The 27,628-nt window shown below is 43.8% G+C and overlaps 7 protein-coding genes across 7 annotated transcripts; 2 read left to right on the plus strand and 5 right to left on the minus strand.

The window, feature by feature from the left end:
- Nucleotides 1-113: 113 nt before the first annotated feature.
- N7529_007195 (uncharacterized protein) lies at nucleotides 114-404 on the minus strand (the record flags this gene model as incomplete). The annotated part of the gene is made up of 1 exon (XM_057242722.1): nucleotides 114-404. One exon carries the CDS (start codon nucleotides 402-404, stop codon nucleotides 114-116), a length of 291 nt encoding a protein of 96 aa, XP_057098081.1.
- Nucleotides 405-11,355: 10,951 nt separating this feature from the next.
- N7529_007196 (uncharacterized protein) lies at nucleotides 11,356-12,166 on the minus strand (the record flags this gene model as incomplete). Its single annotated transcript, XM_057242723.1, has 2 exons — nucleotides 11,356-11,950; nucleotides 12,009-12,166. The coding sequence occupies 2 exons, from the start codon at nucleotides 12,164-12,166 to the stop codon at nucleotides 11,356-11,358; spliced, it is 753 nt and encodes a 250-aa protein (XP_057098082.1).
- A 1,316-nt stretch (nucleotides 12,167-13,482) lies between these two features.
- Nucleotides 13,483-14,214, plus strand: N7529_007197 (uncharacterized protein; the record flags this gene model as incomplete). Its single annotated transcript, XM_057242724.1, has 1 exon — nucleotides 13,483-14,214. One exon carries the CDS (start codon nucleotides 13,483-13,485, stop codon nucleotides 14,212-14,214), a length of 732 nt encoding a protein of 243 aa, XP_057098083.1.
- A 297-nt stretch (nucleotides 14,215-14,511) lies between these two features.
- N7529_007198 (cytochrome P450 monooxygenase) lies at nucleotides 14,512-16,106 on the minus strand (the record flags this gene model as incomplete). Its single annotated transcript, XM_057242725.1, has 5 exons — nucleotides 14,512-14,835; nucleotides 14,891-15,158; nucleotides 15,236-15,380; nucleotides 15,573-16,018; nucleotides 16,078-16,106. 5 exons carry the CDS (start codon nucleotides 16,104-16,106, stop codon nucleotides 14,512-14,514), a joined length of 1,212 nt encoding a protein of 403 aa, XP_057098084.1.
- A 1,988-nt stretch (nucleotides 16,107-18,094) lies between these two features.
- Nucleotides 18,095-20,093, plus strand: N7529_007199 (bifunctional terpene synthase/polyprenyl synthetase family protein; the record flags this gene model as incomplete). Its single annotated transcript, XM_057242726.1, has 7 exons — nucleotides 18,095-18,249; nucleotides 18,298-18,907; nucleotides 18,967-19,285; nucleotides 19,345-19,446; nucleotides 19,503-19,563; nucleotides 19,629-19,722; nucleotides 19,773-20,093. 7 exons carry the CDS (start codon nucleotides 18,095-18,097, stop codon nucleotides 20,091-20,093), a joined length of 1,662 nt encoding a protein of 553 aa, XP_057098085.1.
- Nucleotides 20,094-20,356: 263 nt separating this feature from the next.
- Nucleotides 20,357-20,777, minus strand: N7529_007200 (uncharacterized protein; the record flags this gene model as incomplete). Its single annotated transcript, XM_057242727.1, is given in 3 exon segments — nucleotides 20,357-20,506; nucleotides 20,519-20,617; nucleotides 20,736-20,777. The coding sequence occupies 3 exon segments, from the start codon at nucleotides 20,775-20,777 to the stop codon at nucleotides 20,357-20,359; spliced, it is 291 nt and encodes a 96-aa protein (XP_057098086.1).
- Nucleotides 20,778-22,292: 1,515 nt separating this feature from the next.
- N7529_007201 (uncharacterized protein) lies at nucleotides 22,293-22,652 on the minus strand (the record flags this gene model as incomplete). Its single annotated transcript, XM_057242728.1, has 2 exons — nucleotides 22,293-22,508; nucleotides 22,578-22,652. 2 exons carry the CDS (start codon nucleotides 22,650-22,652, stop codon nucleotides 22,293-22,295), a joined length of 291 nt encoding a protein of 96 aa, XP_057098087.1.
- Nucleotides 22,653-27,628: the final 4,976 nt, after the last annotated feature.

Genomic DNA, 27,628 nt, shown 5'->3' on the forward strand with positions numbered 1-27,628 from the left:
ATATGCTTGTTCAATCTAAGAGCGGGAAAATAAGCCTATGTGATCTATGAATTTCGAAGGGACAAGCTCACTCGTGTAGTTTCTAGAGATTCTTTTATTAGGACCCAGAGCAGCTAAAGATTGAATCCGATGTTGCCGATGCGGTAGATAGAGAAGCTTCGGATGAAGGCGATGCCGATGAAGACGATGCAAATGAAGACGATGCCGATGAAGACGATGCTGATGAAGACGGTGCTGATGAAGACGATGCCGATGAAGATGATGACGATGAAGACGATGACGATGAAGACGATGCCGATGAAGAAGGTTCCAATAGAGAGGATGTCAATGAAGACGATGCTGCTGAAGGTAAGTTGGAAGCAATACACGAGCTGCCAACCTTCAATCCATCCTCTAATGTACATCCTGCTTCGGCTCCATTTTGGTTGAAAAACTTAACAACCCTATCCTTGTTGACCTCTATCCATGCCGCAGGTCGGTCATTTATCGTGCCACAAATAACCACACTCAACCTTAAGTAGCCTTTTCGTGTACCATGTGTAACCTCGCTTATATCTAGAGATTTGTTAATACTAATAGTATGTCAGTGGAGTTATTATTCACCTAAACAACTATTTCCATTAAGGAGGCCAAAAGGTGCTGAGTGTCCCGTGCAGCCATGGTTATCATCCGACCATATCACGCATTAACGGTCGTAATCAATAACTTGGAGAGTGCCACCTAAGGCGGCGCTTATATAAACGCTAGCGAGAAGCAGGAAAATAGAAAGAGCCATTTATATGACCTTTAATAGGATCCAAAAACGATACGAAGGGTAAAGTATCTCTGGACACAAGGTATGATAAAAAGCCACGACTTTGTCTACCATATCTACGGATTTAAATGTTCACAAGATTCTTGATAGATTGAGACAGAACCGTGGCAATAACCGTTCAACCCTTGCGGACACGATTTACGACACGATTTGCGACACCCTTTACGGCACCCTTTATGCGACACTCTTTATGACACCTTGTGCGATACTGTTTCTGGTTTAAGGCACCACCGACTTATGGGCCTAATTTTATTTCTACGAAAACTTACCTCGCTAGCCCCTTAATAGGTAGGTTTATTTATTACGAGTCTATAGGGTCGTAGCACAGACCACGCTACACCGGTGCTTGTATAGTGCCGGGGTTGCTGTGTAGCGGGTCATTCGTGGAATAAGTAACGAGGTGACCCCACAAATGACCGATAACGATTACAAGTTTTATTCAGCCTAAGATCAATCGGATCTAGACTTTAAAGCGCAAGTTATTGTTAGGAATCAATTCCTGCCATTCTTGGTCCTAGATCACGCATCGAAGGTTCCTACAGGCTTAGAAGTAAGGATTATATCATCCAGCAAATACTATATTGACTAAGACTTTCTAGGATGAAAGGAACAGTGTCCTGGTTCTGTGTGTCTTGCCATGATAGCGATTCCCATCGCATAAAAATCAAATTTATAGCACATGAGCCTAGGTCCCATCTTATTTGCTTTTGGTCACATATACTCCCTGCTAAGCGGCGCATCAATATCAATACTCTATGCGCAATTTACTTAGAAAAAACCAACCTTCTATCATCTAAGGAACAGCGGGCATTCATCTCTAAGAAGAAAGAACAAATCATGTTTGAAAGAAACGTTTCTTAGGCGAAACAGGAGTGGGAATTTTAGGTTACTTGTCGTGAATGCTAACGCATCAACGACTCTTTGCGATAGAATAAGGGGTTGTATGTTCAACTTGTTAGTGGAGCTAGTATCTTTTAAACTCTTAGTGCTTTAAATCCTTAGTTCTTAAGACTAGGCGGATCCCTTATATAACCATTACTTAGTGAAATTCAATTAGTCAATTTGAAAGCCTCGATTTGTTGTTATATCGGTCTTTTGGCAGAGTTCTGTCTCTAATCTACAATGCCCATATACACAGATCGGCTTTAATACATAGCTCATTAAACCCAAATTGTCTTATAATAAAATTTATGGAAGCTTAAGAGGAACAAATAACTTAAGTGACGAGAGGATTTGGTATAAGAACCCTCCTATGGGTCTAAATTAGTAATCATAACTCCTTAGAAGATGCCCTATCCTTCTGGCGCTTCCCGGGTCTATTACCTACAGAATCTGCCTTTCTCTTCCCCGTATAAACATCATAGTGTATAACGTAATATCGAAGTTTGTCCGCTAAGATTGTTCCTTCTTGCCCCTTTTCATAGCTTAGATTGTCTGTTTTCCCAACTAGTATCAATCGTTCTTTCAATGCTTCTTCGTACACCTTGTTCACATCCGGAACTCTAAGCCCATACTGATTAACCACCATAAAAATATGATCCCTTACAAGATCTTACAGAGTTGCTCGGAGATTGAGTCCACCATCTAAGGAGAATTTATAGTAAGTTCGCGATTCGAATAGGTAGACAACAATCACTTCTTAATGTGATTTATACCATATCGAAAGGATCTCAGGAACCTTCCGATAAACGGTTATAAAGCTTTTTATTTCTATTGGTTAGGGCATTTCCTTAAATCCGGCCGCCAATAGTGCAATATCACGATCAGGAGTTCCACTTAGGTGGTCATGCATTTCTACTAGCTCGGGGTTAAAGTCTTCTTCTGTCGTATCTAGTACGGAGTTTGTGGGCGGTTAGTGGACTTCTTCCGAAAGCGAGGAATTCGTACGTTCGACTGTAGGAAGCTCCTCTTTAAAATCTATATCTACCTCGATAGATTCGGGGGCGGCTTCGGCAAGCCTAAGGGGACTTTGGGGTGGGGCAGCTTGCCGTTTATCCTAGAGTTGGTTGAATAAAGTTTTTCTAAAAAAGCAGCCGATAATATCTTTTATCACACCAAGCGACGTTACATATTCCGATTGTGGCTGATCAGGACCAAACATTTGGTTAGCAAAAATATTTCTGCGCTACCGATCATACTCATCTCGCGTGGGGCTGTTAAATCGGTGGCTCGCTTCGAGTTCTAGGTCATTTGTCGTGAATTAGGCTGTAGTACCTTCCTCCTCTACATACTTAGGAAGATTCCGCAAACAGCTACCAAGTCTTTTAGACATTAATTACACTCTATGCTCTTCGTATTTATAGAATCCCTCCCTACAAAGAGATTTGAAAAGGCCTTATACCATATGTTGCCCTAAATTTTGATTTCGAAGTAGGCTAATTTAATCGGATTTAAAGCCCAATCGCGAAGCCAATATAGCAAGCTTATTCAAGCTTACATCCTTAGTAGACCATTCAAACCCTTTTCCAATCTTTCTTACGCGGCTTCCTTAGTGGACAAAATGTCTGTAAGCAAAAAGCCAAAGCTATATCATAGATACAGAGAACGAGGTTTCACTCTGCTGAATAGTTATAAATTCGTTCTCTATGGTCTGAACTTCAAGTAATCCTCTAGTTCCGATTATATTCCATTAACTAAGCATGACTTTTTTAAAGCTTCCTTTAAATTTTGGAGGGCAGAGACTATAGAGCGCTCTTGCTAGACGTTCAATGAACAGTGTATCTTAGATAAGTGTATTAAGAGATATTATTCTCCTAGACGTTTAGAGAAGTCGACTCTTGAGTGCCTCCCTGTCTTTAGTAACTCTAACAAGAGGAAAAATTATTTTTGAATCCATGAGGTCGGTGACGCGTTTTCGGTCTGCCAGAGAGATATAAGGTATTAACCCTTTAATATAGTACACGGAATCCGAGTTAACCAGCGACCCGTACTAAGAACCAAAAAGGTTTGCCTATATTTCCTATATTTCGCATAAATAATGATACAAGATCTAGGAAGTTAGCTATGAACAAAACATACGTTTATCAAACATACGTCTAGACATTTGAGTCCTAGCATCCTGGTGATTTGGGAAGATCTCAAAGGTTTCTATAGCCTAACGTAGGGTAATAACTTATCAAGAATGTCGAGCCGATTAGCATCACGTTACAAGCGTCGTATCTATTTCCGCCAATCTTCGGAACCAAGTCTAGCCCACCATTTCTACTCTAGGGCAACATTTTGTGAGATTTGGTATGACCTAAGGGTTCGATATATTTCGCCGATAGTGAAGCTTATACTTTCTATCGATTCCTCGCGTAATTAGGCGAGTGTATCAGTCGAGATATCTAAAAGCATTATAAGTCTTTAAAGACAGCAGACATTTGTTGATATGCCCTACCATCTAAATAGAGATCAACTAGCCATGTAATCTCTCCGAATTTCTCGCTAGCTTTTAAACGATGTTTCCCGTATACACAAGTTATGAGATCCTCTCTTTCTAACAGAAGATGTGGCTGATTTATCGGGTCGAGGAGTGCTTCTCGAGTAAGGTTTGACTTTGTAAGTGCTCTTCCTAAAACTCCCCGTTAGATGGTCGCGCAAACTCTGTGCTCAGGTTCTAGATTACCGCAACCTTTAATTTCAAACATTTTAAGGAGTTTTTCCACATTTTTCTCGGCGATCTCTCGTGTTCCTATAAGATGGTTAGCTTCAAATTAAAGATGCTATAACTTGATAATTACGCATCCCTGATAACTCTATAATCTTTGAATGGCGAGGCTGTTCGTTCGGTGACCAAGAAGGTTTTCGCTTATATCTATTTTTCAAATCTTGTTTTGCTTAGAGAAAAGATGGATTAGAAAAAGGAAGAAGGGCATAAAAAAAAAGGAAGGAAAGTAAGGCCGTGATAACTTAAAATATTCTACGACACTAAAACCGTGTCGCACCAAATGCCTCGCGTATAGGTCCTACCCCCTTATTTACAAATCAGAAAACAGGAGGGAAAAATATAATATAAGAACCCAGTCTCCCACGTATAGGAATACTCATCATTCCTAGCCAAATCGTCCCTATACGTTTAAACCATCTTTCTTTCTCGCTCTTTATTCTATTATCGGCATAGGCAGGTCCCGACAATTGTTAGTACGATTTTAATTCTGATTCTAGAGCTTTAACACATTCGTGCCAGGTCTATAATGATAGGGGCGTTGTTTATACATCTTCTCTAAAGCAGAGTGATTATCTTCGAAATGATGATAGCAAGCTTCTATTCTAGAATAGGTAGGTTCTAGATCATCATTCTTCCCAGTCATTTTGTGTTAAATGGACAACCCATTTACTTTTATAAAGTGGAGGAGCTGCCTGTACAGATTGCTTTAAGCAGTCAGGTGCAAGTGAGGACATAGTTGGCATGATCTATAGAGGGAAGTCGAGACCCTCGAATTACCTTAGATGCTCGTGTCCCGATAAATCCGGCGAGACCAAGGCAGCGTCAATTCAACTCAGTAGGTGGTCATATAAAAGCTGATAATGAATTTGGATTTATTAACCATTAAAAGACTCCGTTTTATCAACCGTGTCTTCTTATAGTTTGGCTTATGGCGTCACTACGGCGACTGTCTCGACGTCGGTCCCCTCCCGAGCCACATCATCGGCAGTGCTAACATCCGCGCTGCGTGTCTAGCTTACCAAGGTGTAGAGGTCAAATTGAATATTTTGTGTCAGATTAGTGCCTAAAGATGCCTGGTCTTTGATCGTTTTCTTATTATAAATAAAGCTATTCCCATCATCTTTATCATGAAATAATTTCCAGTTTATCAAAAGCTCTCTTTCACAATAACCAGATACATGATCAACGAGCTTCTATAGAGTAGGGCTTACTCTCCAGTAAGTCCCTACTCTCTAGTGAGTCCCTACTCTCTAGTAAGTCCCTACTCTCTAGTAAGTCCCTACTCTCCAGTAAGTCCCTACTCTCCAGTAAGTCCCTACTCTCCAGTAAGTCCCTACTCTCCAGTAAGTCCCTACTCTCTAGTAAGTCCCTACTCTCCAGTAAGTCCCTACTCTCCAGTGAGTCCCTAATCTCCAGTAAGTCCCTACTCTCCAGTGAGTCCCTACTCTCTAGTGAGTCCCTACTCTCCAGTAAGTCCCTACTCTCCAGTAAGTCCCTACTCTCCAGTAAGTCCCTACTCTCCAGTGAGTCCCTACTCTCTAGTGAGTCCCTACTCTCCAGTAAGTCCCTACTCTCCAGTGAGTCCCTACTCTCTAGTGAGTCCCTACTCTCCAGTAAGTCCCTACTCTCCAGTAAGTCCCTACTCTCCAGTAAGTCCCTACTCTCTAGTGAGTCCCTACTCTCCAGTAAGTCCCTACTCTCCAGTAAGTCCCTACTCTCCAGTAAGTCCCTACTCTCCAGTAAGTCCCTACTCTCCAGTAAGTCCCTACTCTCCAGTGAGTCCCTACTCTCTAGTGAGTCCCTACTCTCCAGTAAGTCCCTACTCTCCAGTGAGTCCCTACTCTCTAGTGAGTCCCTACTCTCCAGTAAGTCCCTACTCTCCAGTAAGTCCCTACTCTCCAGTAAGTCCCTACTCTCCAGTGAGTCCCTACTCTCTAGTGAGTCCCTACTCTCCAGTAAGTCCCTACTCTCCAGTAAGTCCCTACTCTCCAGTAAGTCCCTACTCTCCAGTAAGTCCCTACTCTCTAGTGAGTCCCTATAGTAGCACAAGATGCTAGTGCAAAGCAACGAAGATACTCTGCGCTATCTACAGCACGTACACTAATATGTAAGCTAGGCTGTAAAACTATACTATCTTGCGTGTCTGAATCCGACTCTTCTCTGACATCGCACTAGGGAGCAGTATATGATGCAAATTGTCTGTGTTATTACTAACGGCCTGTCCCGGAGAGTTGACCACCAGCTAAGCTAGGTACTCTTGGCAGACATCTTTAATGCTGTTTTCTAGATCTATAACATGGTCCTATCAAATCATTCTTGTGATTTTACAATGCCTGTATTTTCTACTGACCTGGTCTTAGACACCTGAAATTCGCTTCGTTCTCTCTCACGGCTTAAGGAAGGCGCGTAAGCTTCTAGTTTGACCCTAAGGCTGAAACTCAGGTTCGAATAACTCGACGTTCTTATCTACGCGTGACCTAACCAAGTTCCTAATATCATGCCGAGTTTGGGCCTGCGCACAAACTGATTTTGAGATGAGTGAGATATTTCGTAGTAGATTGTGAGTATAAGACTTACCTATTACAAGCATTTTCCCTATTTGGCCTTTTATCTCTATATCAAGCTACTGTTCCCAATTAACGTGTCCGCTATATATATCGATAAGCCCATTCTCACCGATATGTTAAATATCGTTCTCCGACTGAGCACGTAGTGGGTCATGAATTGATACGTGAAGCATCTGCCTAGCGTAAGTAAATAGCATCTTTAATATAGAAGTGTGTACTAACGTATCCATTATCTTGCCTAACGAGGACCTATAGTAAGTCTCGCGCACTCTCATAATCACCAACCCTATCTAACTACCAGACGAGTGAGATCCTTTATATGCATATTTAAGCCTTTTCATGGCTATCGAGAAGCTCCTTAATATATGGCAACTAAGCTGCGATGCCGATACCGGTAGTAACTATAAAGATATGTCTATAGTCGCCGACTTTACTATTTAACCTCTAGTTAATAGACGACGGGCCAAATAGGCCATCAATCTAACCTCCGAAGTCTCTGTTTGGCTTAATACGATCAAAGAGTCTCTTCGTGAAACCGGAACGGGGACGAAGTAGGATTAAGATTGAAACCGCCCGGCCATTGATATCGCTCTCCCACTAGGTGATAGTAAATAGGTGTGACTGAAAAAAAAAAAAAGTCCTACGGAAGGAACACCTAGGTTGATGCGTTAACCGGCGCGCACTACCTATAGTCTAGGCAACGATAGTGTCATTCGAGCGACATCACCCACATAGGGTTGTAAATTCATTTAGACATGGCTTCTTCCCACCACCACATTGCGATATATAATGCGAATCAGCTACAACACCCCCGTGATAGCTAGCGTACATATATACACCAGTGGGAATACCCACAAGCTCCCTTCAGTTAACTGAGTGTGCTGCCATATTACATATATCATCGTTACCGCGCACGTAATATGGGTAAGAAGAAATACCTCGTAGACCCTTTTCTTGGCTAGGGGCAAGATTATCAAAGCTAAGAACAAACAGGCGGCCTTTACCAGATTTCAGTATTCAAACACAGTTTGGGAAAGGCGACAAAGCTTACTAGCAGACCGTAGAATTGTATCTCGTTTCCCTAAGAGATCAGCCTCGATCGAGCAACGATTATAACATAAGCCAGAGCCTCGAAGAAAGCTACTAACGCAAATGATCGATATAAAAATCCGTAAGAATAGAGGGATACTCTAAGGAGACGAGCTGTGAATTCGTAACCACCACCCAAAAACATTAGGAATAAGTTAATGAGTGAGAGCTTCGCTGCCCGATTACCAGCATCTTGGATAGAATGAACCCGCACAACATTACAGATGCCAGTGCCGGTATAATAAACAACTGTTAAGATTAGATGCATCCTTGATGTACCTCCAAATTCGAGGAATCGCCAATAAGACCTGGCATAAATCATATGACGTAATAGAAACGGTCGAACTCGAGAAGATAAGAAAGGTGAGGTTGATAAAAATGAGCATATGTATAAAGTAAGACGGTACAACAGGAATGAGGAAGCCGTAAGACCGAGAACTACCCCGTATATTGCCTCCGGTGTAGTCGGAAAATGAGTGACGGCAAATGAAGTCATTTGGGCGAAAAAGCAGAAACTTTCTTCTTTACTTTGGCGCAAACCAGGCGTATCTATACCCCTTCATTATCTTCTCTACTCGATTTCTCTCTTGGCGGCCAGCGATGATCAAAAAAAGCGTATGTTACCTATTAGCACTAGAAGATGTGGCCCGGGTGCATACTCAGTTCTCCGCAACCCTGTTAGTAATAGCTAGTGTCTATCTTAGTTTTGCGGAGCGAAAAGGGGGTGGGTGGAACGCCCGACGGCGAAAATAAAATGCTTGGCGTCCGCAACTCTGCTTTCGTGTCCGCGACCCTGCTTTCACGTCCGCGACCCTGCTTTCACGTCCGCGACTCTGCTTTCACGTCCGCGACTCTGCTTTCACGTCCGCGGCGCTGCTTTCGTAGCCGCTAGTGTTGAACTTTGCCACGGCCCCGTCACAGCCTGACAATGAATATCCCCACTACGGCTTCGGATGTCATCTGCGACACTGGAAAGGTAGCGAAATCCGACTTCGTCATCCACTTACGCCCTAAGGAAACTAACAATGCTTCACCGGATAGAAATTATCATAATGCCTCCTTCAGTATGTACAGTAATATTCGAAATCAGATTTACCTCCACACTCTTTGACTTTGATTCCCGAACCCTAAGTTAGAACGCGCTAATCTAGATATGGTATATCCGTCGATCCCCTGGTTCCTAGAATAGAAGCTGTATTTTACATGACGCGGGTGGGACCTTGCTCTGTGTAATTTACACGAAACTGCAATACACAAAATACCACACTACCCCCTCTTCTCTCCCTAGCAACAACCTTCTTCCTCTTTGCATGACTCCTGAGGGTCATCGAACTTTAGGCTTGTATTATGGCACCGAGACTGCCTCCCTCAAAGCTACATCTCATCCGTGATATGATAGAGAGCCAGTCACTAACCACTACTCAAATGGCTGAAGAAGCTGAGTGCAGCAAGGTTACGATCGTAAATGTGCGCAAAAACCTGCGGCAGTTCGGCAGCGTCCACGCACTCCCAACTCGCATTGGCCGAAAACCAACCGTATCACCGCTAATGATCGATGCGCTCTGCGACCACCTGTCGGAAAAACCGGGCCTATACCTTGATGAGATGGCTGTCTTCCTCTGGGATGAGTTTCGCACTATGATCACAACCTCTAGCATCAGAAGAGCCCTTGTCGCTAACGGTTGGTCTAAAAAGACAGCCCGACAGCATGCTAGAGAGCGAAATGCCGATTTGCGGGAGCTTTATCTCCATAATTTATCAGATTTTCAGTCATATCATCTAGTTTATGTTGATGAATCTGGTTGTGACAAGAGGGCAGGATTCAGGCGTACAGGCTGGTCACCACTTGGAGTGGCCCCCTTGCAAGTATCACAGTTTCATCGTGACCAGCGATATCAGATACTACCTGCTTATACCCAGGATGGGATCATCCTCTCGCGTGTATTCCGCGGTGCAACCGATGGCGCTGTTTTCGAAGACTTTTTATCTCAGCTTCTTCAGCACTGTGGACGATGGCCCGAACCTAAATCTGTTGTGGTCATGGATAATGCATCGTTCCATCATTCGGAACGGATTTCGCAGATGTGCGCGGATGCCGGGGTGAAATTGATCTATCTGCCGCCTTACTCACCAGACTTGAATCCAATCGAGGAGTTTTTTGCGGAGCTGAAAAGCTTCATCAAACGTACCTGGAGTTACTATGAGATGGATCCCGATCAAGGCTTTGATGTATTCCTCGCATGGTGTATTGACACGGTTGGTGCGAAGAAAGAGAGCGCTAGAGGTCACTTTCGACACTCAGGCTTGAAGATACAAGTTTACGGAGCTTAAACCCAAATTCCGGTGGCATTGTAGAAGATAAGTGTTTATCACCCTCCACTACAGTACTTCCCGAAACCAGTGTCACCACTTGTACTCTTTCCTTCTTTCCTTAACCCTAGTTGCCAAGATGTTGTTTCTTACATAGAGTAATCACCTCGATACCCCTCGAAGATCTGGTTTCTAGCTCTAAGATCTCATCGCTGTAAGTTCTCTTAAGATCCTTCCAAGCTTAATCCATCTATAGTATTCGTGGTACAAAGATGACAGCATAGCTCTATAGCGAATTTTTGGATCATTCCCTCACTACTTAGCACGCATTTCGTGTATGGTAGACCCGTTCTTGGCCGAGTACCTATAAAGCCAAAATCGCTCAGAATGTCTTTTATTGCTGGGTGAGATAGTAACCTCACTATGAAATTTGTCAGAGGAGAAGTATGAAATACACATAGATGTAAGTTGGGCATAGGCCCTAGGGCAAAATCTTCATCTAAAGTACTCTTACGTTATGTAATGATATAGCCGGATCACGTAATTTTGCTCTTCAATGGTTACCAAACCGACGTACACGGAGATAATGTCTTCTATTTTCAACAGGCTGTCTTCGTCGAAGGTAGCCTCGCCAAATTCAACATAATCCTCTAAGGGTGGAGGAAAAGGCTTCACCGATTCTGATGGCGTTATTATATACGGCATTCCGTTCAATCAATCAAATTCAGACATATCTGAAAGGATTGTAAAGTTTCCACTCGAAACAAAATCGATTGTGCAACATAACGATAAAGCCAATTATAACTTCACTATTTAACAGTTCGGAGAGACTCAAAAACGGTCTCATTCAGAAAAACAATCACCTATGCATATTTCCTCTCCAGGTCCCGAAGAGAAAACAGATCTTCCCGATGGATAAGCTGCCCCTAATCAAGCTCATCCTGATTCGGGCACGAGACACTAGTGCAGCTGGTCGCATCTGCTGCCACTGCCGCGGCACCCTGCAGTTGAAGGGCCACATTAGAGCAGGTGCTTGAGGATTCGACTTGGCAGATAGGGGTACCACAACAGCTACCGACCAGACACTTGGATCCAGCAGCACAATCCGAATTCGTCGTACAAGCCAGGATACATGCGCCGCCCACGAAGCAGAAGGAGTTATTGTCCGGGTCAAGGCCGCAGGCGCACGTGCCCTCAGGGCAAGGACTGAACGTGTAGCTACCGCAAGTCTGGCCGACGCAGCTAGTAGGGACAGGGGTTACGGTCACGGTGGTGGTGGTTGTAGCTGTGACGGAGGTAGTAACGGTTGGGGTTGGTGCAGTAGAGGTAGTGCGTGGGATGCCCAGACAGGCACATGCAGAGCCATAGATGCCCGGTTGGGTGCATTGAGGGCCTAGGTAAGTGGGCACGCTCGTCGGGGTCGAGGTCGCCTGGAGTGCATTGACTTCAGCCCTGCGCATGACAGCTCCTAGGGTGGTGGTCACGGTTATCGTAGTAGTTGCCACAGTAGTGGACACGGTTCTAGGCTTTTCAGAGAGATGTTTTGCTATAGGAGCTGGATAATAATGTGCCTACTCACGTTGGACTAGGTGTCACTACCACCTTTTGGTAGCTAGAGCAGTCGGCCAGGCGGCTGATGAATGGTGGGTTGATTCCAATTAAGATATTGGCAACACAGGCTAAGCTATTACCGGTACAATGAGGAATGAGAAGACCCTGGACTGACCCAAGGCCCATTAGGAAAAGAACAAACGCGGAATATAGAGACGCCATCCTAGTGCGATATATTGTGTTGCTAGAAGAATGAATAGTGAATGAGTTACACCGCAGGATATGAGCTCAGGAGAGCGATCAATTTCTTATTTATTAAGGCACCTTTGCTAGAAAATACCAGCATATCAATTACTAACGTATTAGGATTTCTGCAGATTCAAACCCGCATGATTAATCCAATCTACATAGGGTCAGCTGCATTCAAATTCAGCCTAGGATGCAGTCCCATAATTCATTCTTGACGTTCCTCCATAGACGGGAATGCTCGTTAATAGGACGCAGCAAGGGCCACGAGATCCATTACAGCAGCAAGCAGTCTAAACTAGGCTTCATCACAAGGCAAGTCTAGTCAGGTCTCAGTGAATTTAGCCGAGCGATCCGAAGGCAATTGACGCCTGACCATGAAATTATAATCGCTAACTCAAATACTTAATGTGCTAGCCTATATTGCATCTACTATATCTAGGCTACTCGCTAATGCTACAGTCTCATTCGACAAGAGAAGATCAATAAGGTCAGTGTTTAGGATTCGGGCTTCCTATAGGCATATATAGTGTAAAATATCGTATCACCTCGTAATCAGACGGAGGTAAGCATAACGATAGTGCGAACGTGTTCAATAGCACGACAACGTATTCTCTAGGGCTACGGGCATTTCAACCTTTCTTTTAGTCGCCTTTAGGCCCCCCGTGGAAACCTATCACTATCTCTTGATTTCAGATAACAATCGTTCAATGACACGGTATCAACTTGATCTAAAGCGTCGCCTTTTCTTAGACAAGGAACGTGCGTTAATCATACTTCGTACGTTCGGCGCTCGTTGCTGTGTAACATGTAAGGCATTCACCCCACATTATGCTATTGGCCCAGATATGCATGAACCCCCATCAACTAGTTACAGTACTGCATGCGTCAAACAAGTCACGATTCTGCAGTATTCTCATGCATGGCTTCCTTATGCCCCAATTGGTCCTTTAATGTACAATTTGATCTCGGTTAGAAATAATACACGTTCAGCTGACGGGGATACTCCCGAAAACTCCAAATATAGACTAGTGCATCTTGGCATTAGGGCTAGAGAATCAGTGGAAGAGTGGAAGTGGTCGCACCAGTTTCGGGACGTACTATACTCAATTCAGGTAACCTGCGCGAGAGTTTCGGACAGTTTTCAGGGAAATACTGTACCCATATATGACGGTGACCACTCCTAGACTGTAAGCGTATTGGGTAGGTATAAGCGGACTATACAGCGGTATTGGAGTTTTCTTGCACTGTGAGTGATGACGGGACGGGCCGCGATGCGAACCCCTGAACCGCCCGACCGCGGCGAACGCGAAGGCTCTCCACCGCGACTGTCGAGACCGAAGCGCACCACCAGACCACCGAAAATCTACGCCCGAGAACAGGAGATCGACAACGAGCAGAGGACGACGCGACCCTCGCAAAAGAAGAGAATCGAACCCGAAGCCCAGCCTGACGTGGCAACTTCGGACGACTCCGCGATCGAGAGCGACGACCCCGATGTCAGCAATTTGGTCCAAGAGATTGCCAAACTCAGGAAAGAAATTAGACTACGAGACGAGCTACACAAGGAAGAATTACACAAGGCTAAAGCAGAGTTTGGTGCTGCCCTCGCCGAGGTCCGAGACGAGCTACAGAACCTGACAGATAGATCCTCGACATCGCAATGCCACTCCGAAGCATGCGCTCCGAGCGGCTACGACGAGATCCTCCGCGAAATTCAATCCTTACGCGAGGAAATCAGCGCTCCCACTCTCACGGGTTCTCCGTCTTATGCAGATGTGGCCCGCACTCCCCCGCTCAGCCACCCGAGCAATATACCTTACTCTGTCGCAGTGCCCACGGAATGCTGTCTAATCGACTTTGCTCTAGCTGTGGACGTCTATTACGTCTGGCTACGGCTATTCAATCACCAAAATGTCCCGCTTGTCGGATTTCCTTGCTCCCCAAATTCTTGTCACTTCCCTCTCTTCTTAATCTCAGTCTCTTAGCAGCGATTCTCATTACAGTACTTTCGGAAATCGGTGTCACCACCTACATTATTGGATCGTTTACCAAACCATTTCGGCAAACCTATAGTCCTGATTGGGAATATTCCCGAACATACTTCGTACAGTAGGGTCAACTATGGTGTTGTATGCACAGTTCAACTAAAGCAGATAGCACCATTCTCATACCTATACGTCATGTTAATCAAACAATGTCAGCTACATGTTCGATCAAAACCCAAATCCCGCCTCTCCAGTTCTGAAGAGGTTGCCCGCAACTACATCTAACACGACCATTGCTTATATTAAACCGGAGCTAGTGACACGAACGTATAAATCCGGTAGTGTCCATACAAATCCGGACTTGACAGTTTGTTCCCACTCTATCGGATCGTTTATCATCTCCAGATCGTAGAGCCAGATAATTTTGGCTAGGGTGAGACGAGCAGTTTGAAGGGCCATCAGACGGCCGGGACATGCCCGCGGTCCAGAGGAGAAGGCACGGAAAGCACGGAAGTTGTCGGTTGATTGTTTGTTAATCCACCTCTCTGGTCGAAATGACTCGGGATTCTCCCAGTAGAGGGGCGATCGGTGCATTGAAAAATTATCAGCGGAGACCGCAACCTAGATAGAGTTAGTGCTTAGTCGAATAGGATATCATTCCTAGGTTATGACCTACGCCTTTTGGCACATAGACACCATCGATTGTCGTACCACAAGAGACTCGCTGCATTACTTTACCATTGACAGGCGGCATCATTCTTAAGCTTTCATTGATGCATGCGTTCAGGTATGGAAGCGAGATAAGCTTGTGATCCGAAATTTCGCCTCGTGTTTGGAAGTTGGATTTGAGCTCTTCCCGGACTGCTCTGAAGGCAGCGGAATCTCGAAGTAGGAAATAAAAGGCGTTATTGACTGTAGTTTTTGATGTTTCGTATCCCGCGCCACTATGACTAGATTAGTGCCTCCGGACCATTTGTACTTCATGTAGCTGATGTAAAAGTGCTCATGAAGGGGCACTTACGCTAACATGACAATGTTTGCTTTTACCTCGGAAGGTGTCAAACGCAACTCGGTTATCGTTCCAGAAGTAAGACGGTCCTTGAAGTTGGAAAGGGCGCTCTCTGGTTCCCAGGCATTATCCTTTGTGGCATCGATAAAGTGCGAGGCTTGTAGAAGGGTTATTCCTTTCATACCTGACCATTCAGCGACACCGGCAATAGCACGTACAATCTTTTGAAACAAAGATCTTCCCAGAATATAAGAGCAACATTCAATGACAATTGACCCGAGTGGCATTATTACTTTCATTTTGTCAAGTTGAACTGTTCTCACATTAGTCTTGATTCCTTTTTACGAACTAGACCCGGAGACATGGATACCTTTGGCCCTTTCTGGTAGCTCATGCCCAAGTACAACGCCTCCGGCGAGGTCCCAAAGTAATGCATCTAAGTAGAAACTGAGATTGAATGACACTTCCTCGCCGGTCAAGCTAGGTAAATGGATAGGGTGCTTGTTGAAGATTTCATTGTGAACGCTCTCCTGAGGACCTCTGACCATTTCGTCGAAGATAGGACGAAGGTCTGTCCTAGCCTCTTTATGATTTTGCTTATTGAATTGTGATATCATTGGTTGGGTAATTTCCGTCACTAGAGATATGAACAAGCCTTGGAGTGAGCCTGACTTGGTTGTGTTCCTATCAGAAAGAGGTCCGTAAATCGTGTTGAAGGCACTGATTGTTGCAAAGGATATTTCGCTAGGTCCTAACCGTACAATGGAACCTTCAAAGATTAGTACTAAAATATTACTGGTGTAAATTGGACTTACCATGCTTCTTGTGAAGCTCTTCGGTACTCTGAGACATACGCCCCGTCCACAGTTTCCAGATTACCCATAGCTAAGTATGCCTGATCAGAAAGTCGGCAATTCGGTTCCGGGTGAATTTTTGAGCATACCGGTTGGAGAGCGACGAGCTTAGGTCCCGGAATTTGGGAAAGTCGCTGAAAATAGCAACGGTAGACGGCGATGAGCACCGCAACGGGGATGAAGCAAATCTAGTAAGATTGGAGACGAAATTAGCTAGGACTAGGCCTTTATATGACCATAAATTCAGCAAGAACTTCTTACAAGTATAGACAGCATATCTTTTGCACGACAATGCAGAGTGGATGTGGAATATTCTACGGTCTTAATAAAAGCTCGCGGAGCGGAAACACCATACAATTACTGCACAATATCAAGAGCGAAAATGAAATTTTGGGGCCAAGCTGGAATGTCACATCTTACATGCAGCTGCATAGAGCTAGCGATATTTCTTTTGGAAACGAGAGTACGTATGCACTGCATCTGATACAATCAACACCCAGGTACATCTGCAGATGCAATGTCTCTTTGCTTTTTCTATCATTTCCCACCACAAATGTCTCTCCTCTACTACATTCTATGCGTTCCTTCAAGGCAAAGGGCGAAGTAATGAAAATCTGTTCAATCATCGGCCACGTTTACGGCAAAGTGGCCGCTGCTTATACAGCCGGTCCTCACCTCAAGAAAGATATCAATCGTCAAACTTATCATACCGTAGTATAGAGCAAGGTTTAGATACTACCAAGATTGCTTACTATCTACTAAGAGAAGACACATCTGGAGGTGCCGTTAGTGAAAGAAGTATCTTTTCCGTCATCTTAGTTCCCATTTTCTGTGTGATTTGAGTAATTCTTTTTATGTCTCCACGGATAAGCTGAATGCCTTATTCAAAGGGCTAATGTTGAGATCTAATAATTAGACTCAAGGTATAGCTCAAAGTGTGACGATCTGATGGGGGTTCTTTGTTCTCACATCCGCTTTAGACGCTGTCTCAATTTGTTTAATCCACTAGACTGTTGCAATGTAGCTTGTAGCTCTGTTTGCTAAAGTATCTGCAATCGATATCTGCAAGTCCAGGCAGTAGTGGACATACTTCACGAAGGCCATATAACTCATTTTGCTTTTCTGTCCCCGGTCTTGGTATTGAAGTACAGCCGGATGTTTCTGCAAGTCGTTTGTTGGTCACAAGTCCTTTGGCTTTGCAGCTGCAAAAATGTAAGCCAATCGATATTCAACCCGGGTGCCTCGGAAGCTCTTTTTGTGGCCAACTGATGTCCGCGCTAAATTTCCATACCCGAAAATGGCAAAAGGGCAACGTCTAGATATGCACCTCCAGTTGTCACTTTTCCATCTGCTCGTCCTGGTGCCAGATAACGAAGACGTATCTGAGTGGTTAAAAATTTTGTTTCAAGGTATAAAGAGATGCCCTGACCTATTGTTACTCTTAATCAAGCTCATTCAACCACATCTAGGAGAAAAGGCGCACTAATATTGGATGATGAAGTTTTCACACTCTGATCTTCTAGATCCCCAAGTGGTCGCCCATACTTGCCCTACCCACCTTGCTGTGCGTAAAGGCAGATACGACTTCATCGCAACCAAAGCCACAGAAGAATTCCTTAAGCAATGGGAAGACATAGGTGGAAAATTCGAAGGAGGTTGCTTATCTTCCAATGGTTCAATCATGACTTTCGGGCTACCCGAGTGCAAACCTGAGAGATTGCCTATCTTAACAAAACTGACCGAGTTTCTCTTTGTTGTGGACGGTATGTTCTTCCGCTTTTCCTGACATGTCCATTTGACTGTTCTATGGCTAAAAAAATGTCCTTTAGACGTTTTTTCAAGCAGAAAATTGGAGAAAGTATGTAATTTCATTCTGAGCTTATGGTCAACTTACTTACCTTCCTAGTCTTTTCCGACAAGATCCCCAGAGTCAGAAGCATTTCTAGCTAAGGACTCAGCTATAGCAACGAGCGACAGTCACCACTTGAAGACAACCGAAAAGCAGCTTTACGCTCAAATGCTTGTCGAGCTTCTGAAAATTGATCCCACGCGAGGAGCGTTGATCATTGAAGCACTCGACCAATATCGATCATGGATTGGAACACGACGAGCAGATGAAATCCAGTCATGGGATGAATGGTACCAATACAGATGGGAAGATGGCGCCTGCCAGTGAGTTATACGCAATCTTAAATAAAAGCAGTCCCTTACTTTTGATAGCCTTTATCTGGCCATTATCATCTACGCCTGCGAGCTTAATTTGACCCAGGCTGATTTGAAAGCCGTTGAGCATATCACTTGGCCTGGAATGGTTGTTACAGCTCTGAGTAATGATATATACAGCTTTGATAGAGAGGCTTCACTGGAGCTCCAGACTGGCGGTAATATAAACAACGCTGTTTGGCGCTTAATGACTGAGCTTGATGTCACGGCCGGTGAGGCCAAGGATCTGCTTCTGCGTGACAAAATGCGCCCACTCGAAACAGAATTCTTGAACAAAAAGAACACATTTTTGGTGGAAAATGAAAGCCAGCCATCGGATCTGACCTATTTTGTTGAACTGGTCGAGCTCATGGTATCAGGGAACTGGTACTGGGGGGTTTCAGCTTCTCGATATCTGAACTGGAGAGAGAATGTCTATCGCTTTGGAGACGTGAATGCTGCTGATCTTGAGTTTCATCTCATTGATGAGACGAAAGCAAAGTGTTCAGACTACCTCAATCTAGCTTCATTGAGGATTGAGGCTTCGAAGAAGCCACAGCTTCTTATTCTGGATAGCGATATATCTAAGAATGACCAAATCGTTCTTGAAAAGCCATTAACAAAAGCCGTGAGTCACTCCTTCACCAATAACTCCAGACAAAACTAAATCTTATTATTTGTGGAAAGATACTTCTCGGACCGATTGAATATATCCAAGGACTTCCATCCAAGAATGTCCGGGGCATACTTATTGAAGCGTTGGCGTCCTGGTTCACAATACCCGAGGGGGTGGTTGACCGCATAGAAAAGACTATCTCATCTTTACACCATGCATCGCTATTGCTTGATGATATCGAAGATCAATCCCCTCTTCGTCGGGGAAAGCCGTCGGCTTATCGCATATTTGGAACATCTCAAACTATCAACTCAGCAAATTACCTTTACGTCACAGCTGTGGAGGAGTTATTACAGTTGCCTACTAATGATTCTCATCGAGCCTTCCTCGGTACGTTCTCGTATATCAGAGCTGACAAAACATGGACTATATACTTACGTTTTAAACAGAGGAAATGAACAACCTTCACATTGGACAAAGCTACGATATCCATTGGGCGCGTAGCTACAAGTGTCCCTCAATCGCCCAATACATGAAAATGATCCAATTTAGTGAGTAAAAGAGAAGGTTTCTTTATTGCACACGCTTATGGATACCGAATTACCAGAAACCGGCGGACTATTCTGTATGCTGGGTCGCTTGATATATACACAAGCAAAGGAGCCAAGGTATGTCTATATATATGATATCTGCCCGTGAATCTTGAGACTATCATTAACTATTGATATTACAGAAAAATTGGAATCGACGACCTCAACAACTTTTTGATTCTTATGGGACAATATTTCCAAATTCGTGACGATTACATCAATCTTACTTCGAAGGCTGTGTGTACTAGCAGTCCTTTTTTCGCATCGAAAAGCTGACGGTGTAATAGTACAAAGATGAAAAAGGATTTGCAGAAGACCTTGATGAGGGGAAGCTTTCTTTCCCCCTGATACATCTTTTGACCCATTCACCTGATCGCCTCCTGATTGAAAATGTTCTTCACGAAAGATCCAAGGACGGAAAGATGTCGAATGAAGTTAAGGAGCTCATCCTGGAAAAGATGAGTCAGGCCAAGAGCCTTGAATTTACCAAGAAGACCCTTGCCTCTCTAAGTTCTCAGGCAAAGAGCGCCCTGATCAAGCTCGAAGAACAATCGGGAGCAAGCAATTTCATGATGCAGTATTTGATTGAGCGACTGGGTGTTGCTTGAAGCATTCGTTCGTAATCTTTATGGTCATGCGTTTAACTTGAAAGAATTTCGGGTCTTTTTTAAGCCCTACGTTACTCTAATTAGCATTCACAATTTGAACAACCTTCTGCAAATCTGTTCATCATTACGGGGTAGAGATCAACGACATTCAAAATACATCTAAATTGTTGGGAATCAAACAGGTCTGACACCTAACATTTATATTGCTCACTCAAAAGAACATTTAATTAGATAGGGTGGAGCGTGAAGAAAAGTCGTGTATATTAAAGATTAATCTGTCCACTTTCGTATTTTAGGCGATTGCCGCCTAGGGCACCAACAATGCGTGTCAACGAGATAGTAGGTAAGCTCCTCCAGGCTTCTAAACCGTGTAGAGCAGGCTGGATGCTTATAGTCGAAATCAAGTTTGAGTCCTTTTAAATGACCTTCAATATGGGAGTGCCATTATGGCAGCGAGAGGACGGATTAAACCATCCTCTTTGACGCTTTCTCTCTCTTAGCACCCAGGCAAAACGGACATAGCCCTAGCTTTATAGGTGCGTTCCCAAAGATCATAGGACCACAACCAAATTTTTCCATATTATGCTTAAGATATTAGCGAAAAACCGGCAAATCTCTCATTTCTTACCGGACATAAATCACCTCAAGGATCTCATCCTCCGAAGGACCGACTTCCTTATGCATTTCGACAGCATCTAGGATCTCGCTCACTAAACTATAATCTCTGAAAGTTTTGTCTACAGTGGCTATTAGTAAAAAGAATGTTAAAAGGTTTAAAAATATAGGTACTTCCTCGGCGTATACTTCGTAGAATACGTGCTTAGGAATCTCCTATTTTGTCTTTCGCTAATATCCTTTAACAAATTCGCGCTCCTAGGTGAGTATAAGCATTATCATACCATCTATAGTCTCGATAGTGAATTCGAAATACTAATGCGGTCAGCTTTAAGTATCTAAACACACCTTATAATAGGCAGCCATCACACTGGATTCTCAGTCAACATCCTTGTTTTCCTCCCCGATCTTCCGGGCTCCGTGTCTCCGAGTGGTTGATTCGTGAACCTCCCCTATACGTGCAAAGGTAAAGCAATATAAGAGCATTGCGGCACTTAGCTGAACTCTGGCCCAATTGGCAGGGCTTCTACGTACCTCTTAATGGTCTCGATACTATAATTAAGTCATCAAGATAGTCAAATCATTTAGGGATACACCGCTATCTTTATTCATTTGCTTAGTTGAGAGAGGAATCTTGACCTTTAGTTCTCCTACGATATACTGTCCAGTATTAGCCCTAATTGATTTGAAAAGACGCGAGTACAAACCTCATTAATTGTGGTCCTAGTGGCTGGTGGAAATTTAAGGTTTCTTTTTCTCTTTATACCAGTGGTAAATTTCATAAAAAGATCGAGGTGTGTCGTCCGACTTTGCTCTTCCTTAACCGGGATCTTTCTTTCTACTAACTTCTCTAACGCTTCAGGTTTATCGGCTAATAAGTACTCGGAGTTAGGGCTACGTCCTATTCTGGACACGAGGTCTCCCTCAAAGCCTTCACTCGGTTATATGCAGACAACAATCTCTTGACTCGGTCTGAGAGCCTTAATGATAGCGATTTGGACGAGGGGCTGTCCGATCCGCCCACGCTTTTATAAATCGTTCCACGTATTGGGGTGTTCTGCTATAAGAAATTGGAAGATAAATCGGAGGAGATCCTAGTTCTCTACATTCGGGTTTCTCGCTTCCAGTCAAAACGGAAAACTATATGTAGAATTCTCAGTTTTCCTATGCTTTTTGCTAATTACTTAATGCAATTTAAACAAAGAATTTTTTTTAGTTCATATTCCTGCGTTATCCTTCATCTCTGACCATTTCCCCGTTATAACATTGTATGAAGAGTAGGTAATTCTTAGACATGGAGAGGATGTTCGTAGTTGCGAGACATCTGATTGTGTTCCCGTTTCAGTCTCTCTAGTTTGCCAAATTTATAGATGTATAGCAGAATGAGAGAGCAGGCAACTGACAGGCCAGATGTAATCACAGTCAAAAGTACCATGATAGACCAATCGCCATCATGAGCAGTATATAAGCTAACAATCGTAGTAAGAAAGCCAGCTAATGCATTAAGAAGCGTAGGACTAACAGCATTAGGAGAGATCTCATATCATTAATGCGCGACACTCATATAAAAATACGATTAATAAGCTAAATATAATTCCCGCGAAATTCCCAGAACAGCCAGCCCATGATCGCCAAACCCGAGACAAACAGTACACATGCCGTCGCGAGAAGCGGAGGATTCTGGATAGTATTCAAAATCCACTCCCCGGCTTTATTTTCGGCGAGGCCATCATGGATTTTGTCGGACTTTTGGAGAGTGGTGAACGTTCCAGGAATCACTAGATAGCCAGCAAGAAGTATCTAGTGGGCTATACTAGCAAGAACGTTGTCTTGCCAGGCAATCGCGTCCGCTTCTAAGATCATTCGTACGTAACTGGATTCGAACGGCTCGTAAGTCAAACCGCCGGCTTGATTGTCGGGATGAACAGAAGATTGAGTCGCCATGTTTTTATTTGTGAATTCGATAAAATATCACAGAGAGGGCAGGCTTTTCTACTTAAGACACCCCGCGGCACACAAAACGGCTCGCAGAAGAATGGAGGAAATAAACTATTATTACAAAAACAAGTGCATAACCTAATACAGGCGACACCCACTTAACGCTCGTTCCAATCTAACAGAAAGGAGGGAATCTCACTATGTACCATTTTTATTGTGGCTAGATCATACGGTGCCTACTTAGAATCTGTTGATCATGGTTTGTGATTATTGTCTACGGGTATTACAGAGACTCAATTATCGTCGTCATTAGCTTGACTTCCGATACGGATGCCTAGAGGTAAGGTTTTGAAATAGTGCCGCTTTAAACTCCACGCCCCCCTAGGGTTGGCAAGATGTAGAAACTCGTCCTTTTCACTATATCAGGGATGCCATAGAGAATCAAGGATGCAAGAGATACTTACTTTTGCCATGCTTTCCGCGGTTATATCTTCCTTACTTTTTTGCATAAATAAATAGGCTAGCCGTGAAAGATGTGACGTATTTAGATTATCGCTTAACTCGAGGACTGCGGCGGTCCGGTCGCTTAGGAACACTACAATTGACCCAACGTCTTAGATATCTTTCTGTATCGTGTCGGCGGAATCTTTTTTCAACAAGTATTCTCCGATATTTGCTTCTTGTGAATTAGTGAAGTTCAAATTAAAAGCTCGAGACATACCAAGCTTGACTTCGCCTTACCAAGTAAGAAGGACATTGCTGAAATCTAGCAAGCCATATGAAGTCTTTAAGGCCGAGTGAATAAATTTAAGCCCTTCTAAGATCTCTTTGCAAACTGTCGCTATGTCTGCGTCGCTGAATTGAACATTTCCCGCAACACAACCAAGACTGATCGCCAAATGCTCATACTCGTAGACCAAATGAAGTTTATCCCTAGATTGGAAGTGATCAATCAAGGATAGAATGTTTCTGTGACTAGCAAATTGCAGTCCTCGAATAGATCGCATCTTTCTAGCGTCACGGCACTTTATCAGACATATAGGGAGGTTCTTAGTGTCTTTTAAGGCTATTATTCCTGTTCTAGCCTAGTCAATGTTGTATGATTTGTGAAACTTGTCGAGTGGGCTTTGCTTAGAAAGGGCATGAGATACACTCTTTTCGCTTGGTTTGATAGGAACACCTATTCGGTGTAAATGGTTTTTCTCGACGGGCTTCTTCGGCGGGCTTGCTTCTCCCCTAGTATCCTGCTTCACATCGTTATCTCTTCTATTGAACTCGGATTCCTTCGCATTAACAATTCCTCTCTTTAACCACAATTGATTTGGTAAAATAGTTTGTCGCTTAGTGCTTGGCTCCATTCCGTAAGTTCTATATCGTGTCACGAAGAATTCAGGATCAATGATCCTGAACCGATTCTGCCGTGTTCCACCGCCTTTCGTAGTTCGTGTTTTACATTGTTTGATTGGAGGCCTCAGGCATCACTACCTTAATTGTTTCAGCGTGTTGTTCTTTCTTTCTTCTTTCTTTCTTTCCCCATGTTTAGTATTCTAGTTGAATGCACTCTTTTTCATCAAGACTTGGCTCGTAACATAATACTAAACATCACCAAAACACTTTACTGAGCAGCACGACTGTACAAACCATCATTGTGATTGGTTTCAGCCCTGCTCAGCCCCACTTCGCGTTCCTTGGCATCGTAGAGCCAAGACCTCCGAACCGAACCGAAAGATCGACAGAACCGACCAATCAGCAGCAAGAATGGCTGATTCGAAGAAGAAGACTCCCCGCATGACTCGGAGCCAGCAAACGAGACTCGCTGACAGCGATGATCAAGAAGAAACGACCACACATGATCCGACTTCGATTGAACTCCCTCCCTCCGACCCTTCGTCACCAATACGAGGACGAAGCCAAAGCACCGGTGCTAGTCTAGTTCATTCGCATCTAAACTCACCAGCGGTACGCGACACTCTCGCTCGGCAGGATGCACGACAGCGCTTCGAAATAATGGTCAAGAAGTACAAAGAGCTTGAAGTCAAATTTAACGAGCTAGAAATCAGGAAGAATGCTATTAGCAAAGAACTTGAAGAAAGCGTCATGCTCCGAGAGCGAGCTGATGAAGAACGTGAGGAAGCGATTGCTCACCTGATGATCGCAAAGGAGAAAGAAAAGACGGCAGTGGATGCTAGAAATGAGATGGCATACCAGCTGCTACAATCAGGAAACCACCAGCGCAGCGCATCGATTGTGGAGGCTGTAGCTACAATCCCTCGTGTTTAGAAAACGACCAAGATGCCTGATGCTCCTATGCTAAGTGATGGCAAGGAAGTTCGCTTCGAAACCTGGCAAACAGTGATCCGACAGAAGCTGCTTGCTAATGCAGATCATTACCCCGATCCGATCCACCGAATGATATATGTCCAAAGCCGTTGCGAAGGAAAGGCACAGTTACATATCGCACCAAGAATGGATCCTGAATCAGCTACTCACTACACCGATGCAGAAGATATTCTCATACACCTGAAAACAGTGTTTGCCAACCTAAACAGGAAGGCCGAGGCATACACTCAGTTCCACAAATTGAAAATGAAGCCAAAGGAGAACTTTACCGATTTTCTGGCTAGCTTTATGCAGCTTGCCGAAGAAGCATGTATTCCAATCGAAAACCGCAAGCAAGATCTTTATCTTATGCTTCCATACTTGCTACAAACCTAGGTGATGCTCCAGAAGAATCAGAACACAGTATCTTTCGATGAATTTGTCTAGATCTGTATCAGTCTGTCCTACGACATCAACGTTCAGCAAGAATCACGATCTGGTAACCGAGCACGAATTTCCAGTTCCGGAAACAATATCACTTCCTCGTCGACAGGTTCAACCTCCACGACTCGAATCAAGAAAGAAAACTCAGGATTCACTCCGTTGCTATTTACTAAAAGACAAACACTGATGAGAGAAGGACGTTGTTTCAACTGTAAGGAGCAAGGCCATATGACTCGTGATTGTCCCAAAAAGACAGGTCCAGCAACCACTGCAGCAATTACTCAAGTTCCTGCTCGCAACCCCTCTCCTCGCATCGAACTGGAAGAATTTGAAAATCAGGATTCGGGAAAAGCACCTGCCTAGGCGAAGTCTCCCTCCTAGGCGGAAAAAAGGTGTCACTTTATTCGTTGAATTTACAGAAGTTACTTAGAAGTCCATATGATAGTTTAGTGTTTAACACAGAGCTCATGATCAATAGACGTTCCTTTTCTATTTCAGCACTATATGATACCGGAGTAGATGGTTCAATTTTCATCGACACAGCTTTAGTAGCTTTGCTATGCTAACAGCAAGGTCTACGAGTTCAGAGGTTAGAAAGGCAGTGCCCAGTGAATGGATTTGATGGTAAGCCAGCTAGACCTATCACTCATGCAGTTATTCTTTCAATGTGCATTGAAGGGCATGTCCACTAGCAGGTACCTATGCTAGTAGCAGATCTTGGAAAACACGACTTGATACTTGGACGAATATGGCTAGCGCAACATAACGTTTTACTCGACTGTCGCCGTCGTCGAATGATTTGGCCACATGAACCAACCTTGTTTGAAGAAGTATGCAACCAGGTTTCCCTTCCCACTCCGATCACGATACTCAAGAAGCCTATTCCAACAAGCACCGCTAGTACGTATCAAGCAGATGCAGACCGACGAGACAAGCTACTTAAACAAAGCATTGACCTTTCACCACGGAAGCATCAAGATCACTAATGGCAGAGAGCAAACCTCGAGAAAATGCAGAGAAATCTGAGGAATGACGACCCATTACTACTGAATATATCTGAGTTCAACTGTCCACTAAATATTAGTATCATCGGTCCTATAGCATATCAGAGACTATAGGCAAGATCACTTTCTGATAAACGCACTGAAGTATTTTCCACTTCGCTTACCGAAATCGATCACATCCTCGATATCAAATCATCATTAGCATTATCAGATCTAGAGATAGATGAGATCCGAGCGACACTGCCGACAGAGTATCAGGACCTAGCAGAAGTTTTCTTAAAAAGAAAGTCAGATAAACTACCTCCGCACCGAAAGGGTGTTGATCATGATATCATACTTAAAGCGGAGGCACAGCCAGGGTACTGTCCATTATACAAGCTTTCACTTGACGAATTGCAAGAAGCAAAGAAATATATTATGGCAAATCTCGACAAAGGATTCATTGTGCCAAGTTCAGCACCATTTGCATCACTAATCTTGATGGTTAAGAAACCCGGTGGTGGACTACGCTTCTGTGTGGACTACCGGAAATTGAACTCACTCACAAAGAAAGACTGTTACCCGCTCCTATTGATTGACGAGGTGTTACAACGGACAAGCAAGGCGAAATTCTTCACTAAACTGGACATCTAGCAAGGCTTCTACCGGATTCGTCTAACACCTAAAGCCGAGGATCTTACCACTTTCCGAACTCGATATGGATCCTTCAAATATAGAGTGGTCCCCTTTGGATTGACCAACGGACCTGCAACGTTCCAAAGGTTCATAAATGACATTCTACGCGAATGTATGGACGAATATGCGGTAGCATTTGTGGATGATATTCTTGTCTACAGCAACACAATTAAAGAGTATCATCGTCATGTCCGAGAAGTCCTGAAACGACTCTAGGAAGCAGGGCTACAGGTGGCATTAAAGAAGTGTGAATTCTCGGTCTAGCAAACCAAGTTTCTCGGGTTTATTGTGAGCACCGACGGCATCTCAGTAGACCCAGAGAAGATCAGAGTGGTTCAAGAATGGAAAGTCCTAACTACGGTAAAGGGCATTCAGTCATTTTTAGGATTCTGTAACTTCTATAGACGATTCATTCAAGGGTATAGCAGGCTTGCTAAGCCCCTTCACTACCTGACTCGGCATGATGTCCCCTTTCTATGGACTGAGCAATGTGAAACAGCCTTTTAGCAGTTGAAACATCGACTCCTTACAGCTCCAGTG

This window comes from Penicillium soppii (assembly GCF_028829465.1).
Source record: "Penicillium soppii strain IBT 18220 chromosome Unknown utg000005l, whole genome shotgun sequence".
Taxonomy (NCBI): domain Eukaryota; kingdom Fungi; phylum Ascomycota; class Eurotiomycetes; order Eurotiales; family Aspergillaceae; genus Penicillium; species Penicillium soppii.